This window comes from Euphorbia lathyris, chromosome 3 (genome assembly GCF_963576675.1).
Source record: "Euphorbia lathyris chromosome 3, ddEupLath1.1, whole genome shotgun sequence".
NCBI lineage: Eukaryota > Viridiplantae > Streptophyta > Magnoliopsida > Malpighiales > Euphorbiaceae > Euphorbia > Euphorbia lathyris.
The window spans coordinates 69,659,275-69,669,766 of NC_088912.1; the positions used below are offsets into that span (position 1 = coordinate 69,659,275).

Below are 10,492 nucleotides of genomic sequence, written 5' to 3' on the forward strand. Positions count from 1 at the left end.
AGTTGCTGTTTTTGAATCCCTTAAGGTTTTATGTCGGGTCCACAAATTTGCAAGAACACCGGCTCCCATGGACTCTTTTGCACCGGATCTTTTGACTGAGATAGACAGTTGTCAGCTAGAGATTCCGCGCCGATAAATGCTCGAATTGTAGCCGGCTAAGTGGGGACCATAATAAACTGTACTTATGATAAGTAGACATACTTATTCACAATGACTTATCATTATTTTTGCATAGGTTATCATGATATGGTCTTCTACTTATAATCCTCTTTATCTGTCTCCTCTTTCCTATAAAAATCGCCATTCCTTTAATGTTTGTATGTGTATATATACATAATTTTTCTAGAGAGAGAAGGTTTGAAGAGAAAGATAAATCTAGCTTCATTTCTAGAGAGATAACTCTGTGTTTTTGTAGAGAGAGAAAGCTTCTCTTAGCTCTCTCTCTCCATCTATCGCTCGCTCTGGGTTTCTGATCTCTCTGCTTTGATTACGAGGTGAGTTTCTTAGAAATTTCCTTTTTTCTTTTTTTGCTTTACGCCATAGAATCTATTACTTTAAAATATTTTGCTTTTATTTTTATTGTTTTGTATTTTTATTTCGTAGTGCTATAATTTTTGTTTGTTGTTTTTGCTTGACCTGCTTTTTTTGGGTTCATTTCTGCCCTTTGTATCTTTGATTCCTATCTAATATAAAGCTGCTTTTCTATTGTATTTTTAATCCTTGAAAAAAAACCGAAACCCTAATTTCCCTTCTGTTTTCTCTTCTTTTCTAGTTTCTGATCTTGATTTCACTTCACATGTTTTTTAAATGCTTGGTATGTGTAGTAATTACTTCGTAAATTACGATTTTTTAAGTTTTAGTCGAGTATCTGTTGTAGATGGTTGAATGATCTGGTCCGAAGTGATTTTTTTTTTTTTTATTTCGTCGTTATTATTCTTCTTTACCTTTTTTATACTAGTAATTTTTATTATTGGCTGACTTTTTTATTTTTTGTATTTTCGTGGAATTTCTCCTTCCAGATCTAGTGATAATTAGAGTAATATTTGTGCATTTCTAAGCAAAAACGGGGCTTTTAAGATGTCGTCTCTCAGTAGAGAGCTCGTGTTCTTGATCCTGCAGTTCCTGGATGAGGAAAAATTCAAAGAGACTGTTCACAAGTGAGCTTTTCTAACATTTAGTTTATTTTTTTTATTATGTTTTTGAATAATTAATGACTTGCTGATGTGGACACATTAATTATTGTTCCAAATGTAAAATAGGCTTGAACAGGAATCTGGGTTTTTCTTTAACATGAAGTATTTTGAGGATGAGGTGCATAGTGGAAATTGGGATGAGGTGGAGAAATACCTCTCTGGTTTCACGAAAGTGGATGATAACCGGTACTCGATGAAAATATTTTTCGAGATTAGGAAGCAAAAGTACCTTGAAGCATTAGATAAGTAAGATAAAATTTGTTTTCTTTCTAAATAGTCTGAAATTAGTAGTCATTGCTTGTTTGCAACATTGGGCTAGATGTGGATGAGAATATTTGTTTCTTTGATAGGCATGACCGGTCAAAGGCAGTCGATATATTGGTAAAGGACTTGAAAGTGTTTGCCACATTCAATGAGGAGCTTTTCAAGGAAATTACTCAGTTGTTGACACTGGAGAATTTCAGGTATGTCAGGTTAAATAAATCAAATATAAGTGTGAAATAAAATAGCTATAGAATTTGTCATATATGTGGCTGTCTTATACAGGGAGAATGAGCAACTATCCAAGTATGGAGATACAAAGTCGGCAAGGGCTATCATGTTGGTGGAGCTCAAAAAGCTTATCGAAGCAAACCCCCTGTTTCGTGATAAATTGCAGTTCCCCAATCTTAAAAATTCAAGGTTGCGGACGCTCATTAATCAAAGGTAAGTTATCTAGGAATGATATCAGTTGATCTATTTACCTGAAAGTAGAATGATTGGTATTTCCTGGACAATTTGTGTACCTCGTTTTCATTAGGTATGAAGCTGCACCAGTCTTTTCTTCGTTCTTGTTGTGAATTTAACTATTTTGAATATATAACATCATCATGAAAATTCCTGTTTGTGTAATATCTGTAGTTAGTGTGTCAGTAAAAGTCTTATGTTTGTTTGTGTGTCATAGTTTTTGGGATATGCAGCAAACAACTTGGAATAGGGTTTATTTAGACCCTTTTGTCCTATTGTGCATGCACATATTTGAGCATTGGTAACTGTTTTTGCTTGCATGTTGTGCCAAAACAAATAACTTGATTGTTTAATGAATTGCAGCCTGAATTGGCAGCACCAACTTTGTAAAAATCCAAGGCCAAATCCAGATATTAAAACCCTCTTTGTGGACCATTCATGTGGGCAACCAAACGGTGCTCGGGCTCCATCACCAGCAAATAACCCGCTGCTTGGATCCATACCAAAAGCTGGAGGGTTTCCTCCTTTGGGTGCACATGGGGTTGGTTATATGGCTTACTCTGTTTTAGCATTATGTATTATGTGCTGAATTTAATGTGTTTGGCTTCTTTATTCAGCCATTTCAACCTACACCAGCACCAGTTCCAGCACCCCTGGCAGGTTGGATGTCTAATCCTTCCACTGTAACTCATCCAGCTGTTTCTGGTGGAGGAGCCATTGGTCTTGGTGCTCCATCAATGCCAGGTATTATCCTTAGTTTGATGTAGATGTCTATATTTTTTCATTTTAATGCTGGATTGTACGAGACAAATAGTTCTTTGTTTTTAACAACAGATTGTTTTCTTGCCTTGCCTAGCTGCTCTAAAGCATCCAAGGACTCCTCCAACTAACTCCTCCGTAGACTATCCATCTGGAGATTCTGATCATGTTGCTAAAAGAACGAGGCCCATGGGAATTTCTGATGAGGTGACTAAGGCTTTGTTTCATTGGGCTTTTCTAGTCCATTTGTTTGTTGTTATGTTCATGATATTAATCCCACATCTTTTTGCTGTTTTGTTATGTACGCCTGTGAATTTGCATATGTTAATGTTGTTATTTTGCTGAAATTGTCTGTTTCATATATCCTTTTTCTCATCTATGTAGGTAAATTTGCCAGTTAATGTGCTGCCAGTACCATTTCCTGGACATGGTCATAGCCAGACTTTTAATCCACCGGATGACCTACCAAAGACTGTTGCACGGACTTTGAATCAAGGATCATCTCCTATGAGCATGGATTTCCATCCTATTGAACAGACTATTCTTCTAGGTCTGCTTTGTCTTTGGGCTTTTTCATTTGGCTGATATTCTCTGTAGTACTTGGCATAGTGGGATCCTTTACACTTTTAGACTTTGAATTAATAATTGATTATGAGGTACTCTCTGGGTTTCTACAGTTGGTACAAATGTGGGAGATGTTGCACTATGGGAAGTTGGTTCAAGGGAGCGACTTGTACTAAGGAACTTCAAAGTTTGGGATCTTAGTACATGTTCAATGCCTCTGCAGGTTTAGCCATTCTGTTCCTTATGATCACCATTCCGATTATGGTGTATTATGTGTGCTTAATGGTTATTTTATACAAGTTACTAAAAACTGAATTATTATTTTATCACATTCAGGCAGCTCTAGTCAAGGATCCTGGTGTATCTGTGAACCGTGTGATTTGGAGTCCTGATGGTTCTTTATTTGGTAAGTACAACTTTTATTATCCATTGTTGCAATAGGAAGTTCATCCACTAAATGCACTAAAGATTCAGAGGCATTATCTTTTATCTGGATTTCTTTTTCTTTCATAGAGGCATTATTGATGTGTTGTTTTTGTGGAATATAACAGGAGTTGCATACTCGAGGCACATTGTACAAATATATTCTTACCATAGAGGTGATGATGTGAGGCAGCACTTGGAGGTATATATGCATATATTAGAAGTCAAGCTAGCCTGTGGAGCTTATTATGGTTTTTAGTATTTATGAATGCAAAATAACTGTAAACTTTCTGATGTAGATTGATGCTCATGTTGGCGGAGTAAATGATCTTGCATTCTCCACCCCTAATAAACAACTTTGTGTAATAACCTGTGGTGATGACAAGACTATCAAGGTTTGCAGTCTCACGTGTATTTGTGTATTTGCTTTAGACATCGCACTTTCTGTCTGGTTGCTTATTTTATTTTTGTAATTTTAGGTGTGGGATGCTGCTACTGGTGCAAAGCAGTATACTTTTGAAGGTCATGAGGCTCCTGTTTATTCTGTCTGCCCCCATTATAAGGAAAACATTCAGGTAGCTGTCAGTTTGCCCAGGAATTTTTACATGCATTTTCCAAAGCTTTTTCATTACCTACTTTGGCCTTGTTATACTTTGTTTCCTTCTTGTAACTGATTTTTGCCAATCTTCCCTTGTCCTTGAAATACTTCTTTGCTTTCCCCAGTTTATCTTTTCAACAGCGTTGGATGGGAAGATAAAAGCATGGTTGTATGACAATTTGGGATCTCGGGTTGATTATGACGCTCCTGGACGTTGGTGCACAACCATGGCCTACAGTGCTGATGGTACAAGGTTAGTGTACACAAACTATTCAGTAATGCTGGTGTCTTGATGTTTTTTGCTGAGACAACCTTCAATAATCTTTTCATTTGCCTCTTTTGGTTTGTGGGTGGAAATTTGCAGGCTATTTTCATGTGGGACTAGTAAAGATGGGGAATCTCATATTGTTGAATGGAATGAAAGCGAAGGCAATGTGAAAAGGAGCTATCAAGGTTTCCGCAAACGTTCATTGGGTGTTGTACAATTTGATACAACCAAGAACCGGTTTTTAGCTGCTGGTGATGATTTTTCTATCAAGTTCTGGGATATGGATAATGTTCAACTTTTGACATCAATTGATGCAGATGGAGGCCTTCCAGTAAGTTATTTTGGATTAGTATTTTTAAGTTAATACTGATGATGATATGTGCTCAACTTTGTCTTTATTGTTTCTCAGGCTAGCCCACGTATCCGCTTTAATAAAGATGGCACTCTCTTGGCAGTTTCTGCCAATGAGAATGGCATTAAGATATTGTCAAACTCAGATGGTCATAGGTTGTTGCGCACATTTGAGAATCACTCTTATGATGCCTCACGAGGAAGTGAAGCTGTTACGAAGGTAGTATATTTGTAGTGTCTTTGTTTCATTAATTGACAATCTAACATGCTTACAAATGCCCAAGGTTATAGGACGTTGACCTGTTATTAATGGTGTAAAGCATGTTTTGTCTTGGTGCAGCCAATAATTAACCCAATCACAGCAGCGGCAGCAGCAGGTGCAACTACTGCCGGACTTGCGGACAGAAATAATTCTGTTGTTACAATTCCTGGAATGGTTTGTTGGATGCTCTTGATCTTTTTATTTATTTAATTAACTTGGATAGAAGTTAACCTTGAGTTGAAATTTGAACATATATAAATTTTCACATGGTTTCAACATAAGTATTGTTTGGATGAGAGGTAGAGGAAAACCCTGGACAGTATTCCCGAAATTGTTTGTTGGATGCTCTTTTCTTATTTGAACTTGAATTTTTAAACTGTATAGGCAATTTGAATAGAAGTTAACCTTGAATTGAAATTTGAACATATATAGATTTTCATATAGTTTCAATGGAAGTATTGGCTTGGATGAGAGGTAGAGGAAATCTCAGGACCGAACACTAACAAATTTTCTGTTATATTTGAATCTCTGATAAAATTTGTTCATTAAAATTGTTTTTGCAGAATGGAGATGCTCGGAATTTGGGAGATGTGAAACCTAGAATAACTGAAGAATCCAATGACAAATCAAAGATATGGAAGCTCACTGAAATCAGTGAACCATCTCAATGTCGATCCTTAAGGCTCCCTGAAAACATGAGAGTAAACAAGGTGTGAATTTGCTGAAAGGGACCTTTTTTTTTCTTTTTTTTTTTAATATTCATCAATTGATTGATCAATATTTTGGTTTATGGTCATTTATGGTGTTTGATTAATAAATTTGACTTCAATCAGTAAAACTTTTGTGTTTTTTGACTTTTATTAGATCTGTGTTTCAGATACTCCATGAGTTCATGTAGTATTTACCTGTGCACGTGTTGCTAAAATTCATGCATTACGGGTCTCACCTTGGGGTGCATATTTCCTACGTCATATATACTATATAGGCGATGAAAGCTAATTGGAAATTTAGTACTTGCTATTGATAAAACCATTTTGATTTTTTGTTCTTTCAAGATACATATATTCAAGGGTGCACGTTACATTATAAAAGATGAAATTATGTTAATAATTCATGGCGGAAACTGGTATTAGTGATTATTAAAGTTTAGTTTTGCTGACTTGAACTAGAAACTCTTGGAAGGCAGAGAGGTTCATCATGCTAACATCATAGGAACTACATAAGATTTAAACTTTTCAGGTTTTCTGACTATAAAAGTTGTATCATGTGGTATATGAAGATATCTTGCCCCCATAAAGTTTTTGGTTTTATTATTGACCAGGAAATGAATTCTGCATACAACAAGACATGTTTTTTTTTTTTTTTTTTTTTTGGTCTTCTTACAACTCATAGCCTTGGTGTGCTAGTGTGCTGTAAAAATGCCAGCTATCTTCCTTAGTTATTTGCTGATATGTGGTTCAGTGATTTGAGCAATCAAATATCCACTTCGAAAAGAACGATTGGTTAAATTTCCACATTATTTACTCTTACCAAGTCGGTGGTCAGCAATTGATAAGGATTTTCCTGTATGAATTGTTAAATTGGGGGTTGATGCAATATCAAACATACTCATTAAAATTCTCTGGTTTCTTTCATCATCCATTCAAAATAAAACTTGCTTCTTAAATATTGCAGATATCAAGGTTAATTTATACAAATTCAGGTAATGCCATTTTGGCATTGGCATCAAATGCTATTCATCTTCTGTGGAAGTGGCAACGAAGTGAACGGAATTCAAATGCCAAGGTACAGAATGTGCAAGCATTTCTTCAACCAAAATTTTAAAAGAGTTCCTTTTATGTTTTAAACTTGGTCCATTGTCCTGTAGGCAACTGCCAATGTGCCACCTCAATTATGGCAACCATCTAGTGGCATTCTGATGACCAACGACATGACTGACACTAACCTTGAGGAGGCTGTGCCTTGCTTTGCATTGTCTAAGAATGATTCTTATGTTATGTCAGCATCTGGAGGGAAGATTTCCCTTTTCAATATGATGACGTTCAAGGTATTGTATAAATCCTTGGACATAATTTTGAGTGTTACAGTAAATTTTGTTTGACCAAATACTCAATCTTCTTTGAACAAGTGTAGACAATGACAACCTTCATGCCGCCACCACCTGCTGCAACATTTCTTGCTTTTCATCCTCAAGATAATAATATTATTGCTATTGGAATGGATGATTCCACAATTCAGATATATAATGTCCGTGTGGATGAGGTATAACCTAGTTCTAGATAGCCACTCCCCAGTGTTGAAGTTTGCAATTGTCATTGATAGATTTTCATTGATGCAGGTCAAAAGCAAGCTCAAAGGTCACTCAAAACGAATTACTGGCCTTGCATTCTCCCATGTATTAAATGTGCTAGTTTCATCTGGAGCAGATGCTCAGGTAACAAAAAGATCTCATAAATAGGTACTTCTATAAGGTGGACTTTTTTTGTCCAAATTGCTTGGCCTTTTGACGTAATTTAGTGCTTCATTACTTTGCATACAATTTTTTTAACAGTAGATTTTAGCCCCTGGTTTTTCTTCATGAGATGAACTTGATTCTTCCATTCTTTACTTTCTGCATTTTTATGCGCTCTTTTTCCTTCTTAATTATGCAAATTAACAGGTTCTTAAATTTTGAGGTTCCTACCTCTTGGCCCCTCATTGTGAAACAACAATAAAATATTTTGATCTTGACTTTTTTAACCATCAGTCTTCAATTCTTTCTACAGCTTTGTGTGTGGAATTCAGATGGGTGGGAAAAGCAGAAAACACGATTTTTGCAAGTTCCACCTGGGAGGACTACAACAGGACATTCAGATACACGTGTACAATTTCATCTAGACCAAATACAGTTTTTGGTTGTGCATGAGACTCAGCTTGCCATATATGAAGCAACAAAGCTAGAGTGTGTAAAGCAGGTAGCATTTTTTTTCCTGGTCTACTTTGTTGAAGCAGCATGACGCTTTACTATCTTAACTGTTCTTTTCTTTTAATAATTTTTGTTTAGTGGGTCACTCGTGAATCTTCTGCACCTATCTCGCATGCAACATTTTCATGTGATAGTCAACTGGTGTATGCCAGCTTCTTAGATGCAACAGTATGTGTGTTCAGTGCTCAGCATCTGAGACTACGTTGTCGCATCACTCCTTCCTCTTATCTTCCTGCTAATGTCAGGTATCATATTTCACCTTTCCTTTACATAGTGCTGTTTAGATTCATCTCCACTCTACCTACAGAGATCAATTCCCACTTTTGTTTTGCTTGGTATGCTATCTTCTTGAATTATGTAATTTTCTCTTTCACTGGATCAAAGTGTGGTTTTGCACTCCTGGTTTGAAATGGGTAAAGCTTAAATCAATGGTGGAATGCATTGTAACATTTGATGTCTGATCTTCCTGGTGGTGAGCAGAAGTAAGCTAATACACTTTAATGGGGGGTGCCCCACCTCTACAAAAAAAATTTGACTTATTCTTTCTGTAGGTGACGTCACAACTCTGTTCCACAATAGATGTCTTTTAAGGTTGAGGCATAAGAATTAAGAAATGTAATTAATTTTAACCAAAAGACTTTGTTACCCTTGTATTAATTACATCCATTAATTAATCTTTATCTATTTTCAAAGTAAAAAGGTAACTTAAATAAGGGTATATTTGGCAAAAATCAAGTAATGTGCATGGATTGAATCAAAACGTCATGTATTATGGAACAAAAAAAATTCTCTGGAAAAGACATCTATTGTGGAACAGACGGAGTAGTTCTGAATAAGGCAAGTTAAATAGTGTAGACCCGGACTACTTAGTGCCATGGGCAAATTTGGCATATCAAGAAGGGGCTTTCTGAGGGAGAGATAGATAGATAGATAGATAGTTAAATAGATAGATATATATATGTAGAGAGAGAGAGAGAGAGAGAGAGAGAGAGAGAAGACATTAGATTATCATTGAGATATCTTATTTGGACAGTGAATTGCAAGGACATTCACATACTTTGCAGTCTTTAGCCTTGCCTTATTCATTCACTGATGCTGCATCAGTCAATTCTATTTCTGAGGTTTCTGCATTAGAATGACTTGTCTATCTCTAGTTTGGTTCATCAAGATAACCCTTTTACCTTTTTGAGTATCGACCTTATATATTGATATCTTGACACGTCATTGTTTATATTACAGCAATTCTAATGTCCACCCACTCGTAATCGCTGCTCATCCACAAGAACCAAATCAGTTTGCATTGGGACTATCTGATGGAGGCGTTCATGTCTTTGAACCCCTTGAATCTGAAGGAAAATGGGGGGTGCCTCCACCTGCTGAGAATGGGTCAGCAAGCAGTGTTCCAGCCACTCCTGTTGGACCTTCTGGTTCAGATCAAGCTCAGAGATGATATAACCACAGCCAGAGAACAAGTTCTTTTACATGCTTGGCTTGCTGGCCCATTCCTAAGTTAGGTATGTCTGACATTTGATTTGCTTATACACTTTTTTATGTGTGTGTGTTGCTTTTATGGTATATGATTATCGTGCAATACAACTTTAGTTGGAGAACTATAAAACACTGATATGTATAAATTTTGCCATATGGACCAACTTTAATTTGTCCATAATTAGCTGATGGATGGCATAGGCTTGTAGGATGCTCTATCTTCTAGCTGCTTTATGCTTTGATCAAGTTTCTCTTATATTTTGAACTTAACGTATCCGTAACTTGTTTTGCAGTTTGACGTTCAACATATGTAATTTACTCCAGGAACAAGTTGCAAAAGATGTAGATGTAGCATGTTTTGTCAGATACTTTGTAAGGTAAATGCTGTAGGAATATTTAATAGTGAAATGTTTTTCCATTTAGAAAGAAATTTCTTGAAGATTTTTTATTCTTTAGCTTCTGTGTTTATTCTCCTTCCATGCAACAAATTGTTCAATAGTCTGAAAATTTAGTTATTTTGACACGAACGTTTGGATACTCTGAGTAGTGAAGCTTGTTAATTTATTTCATTTGTCTATATATGGAAGACCTCTTTTTTAACCCTTTTCTGTCCATCCCAAAAATTCTTGTTTTAAACATAAAGAAAATAAGTTACTACTCATTAGATATTAATTTTGTTTTGTTTTGTTCCTTGTGTGTACATTTATTGCATCTGCTCAATGTTTATGAAACTTATGGCTTGGCTGTTGTATCTGCTCTGCATCTATGTGTTTTCTGTTATACACAACTTTATCATATGAAGGATGCAGATTTTGGTCTGTCTTTTTATTCTTTCAACTCATCATCACATTACTACACGAACGGAGCAGTTTCCTCTACATTTGGAGGGGGTTTG

At 36.0% G+C, this 10,492-nt stretch overlaps 1 protein-coding gene across 1 annotated transcript; it reads left to right on the top strand.

The window, feature by feature from the left end:
• The first annotated feature begins 329 nt into the window (after nt 1-329).
• Nucleotides 330-10,200, top strand: LOC136222083 (protein TOPLESS). The gene is made up of 27 exons (XM_066009555.1): nt 330-494; nt 1,020-1,157; nt 1,260-1,439; nt 1,544-1,657; nt 1,740-1,898; nt 2,283-2,460; nt 2,537-2,663; nt 2,776-2,885; nt 3,063-3,228; nt 3,356-3,465; nt 3,579-3,648; nt 3,794-3,867; nt 3,965-4,060; nt 4,145-4,240; nt 4,389-4,516; nt 4,628-4,862; nt 4,941-5,102; nt 5,223-5,318; nt 5,708-5,854; nt 6,819-6,929; nt 7,012-7,191; nt 7,278-7,406; nt 7,483-7,578; nt 7,910-8,098; nt 8,188-8,354; nt 9,349-9,623; nt 9,891-10,200. The coding sequence occupies exons 2-26, from the start codon at nt 1,078-1,080 to the stop codon at nt 9,557-9,559; spliced, it is 3,411 nt and encodes a 1,136-aa protein (XP_065865627.1). The 5' UTR covers nt 330-494; nt 1,020-1,077; the 3' UTR covers nt 9,560-9,623; nt 9,891-10,200.
• Nucleotides 10,201-10,492: the final 292 nt, after the last annotated feature.

Bases quoted from the DNA above. Each gene is read 5' to 3' on its own strand.
- LOC136222083 (XM_066009555.1), top strand. From the start codon at position 1,078: ATGTCGTCTCTCAGTAGAGAGCTCGTGTTCTTGATCCTGCAGTTCCTG. The intron at 3,229-3,355 runs GTCTGCTTTGTC...GGGTTTCTACAG, and splicing joins TGAACAGACTATTCTTCTAG to TTGGTACAAATGTGGGAGAT. The intron at 8,355-9,348 runs GTATCATATTTC...TTTATATTACAG, and splicing joins TATCTTCCTGCTAATGTCAG to CAATTCTAATGTCCACCCAC.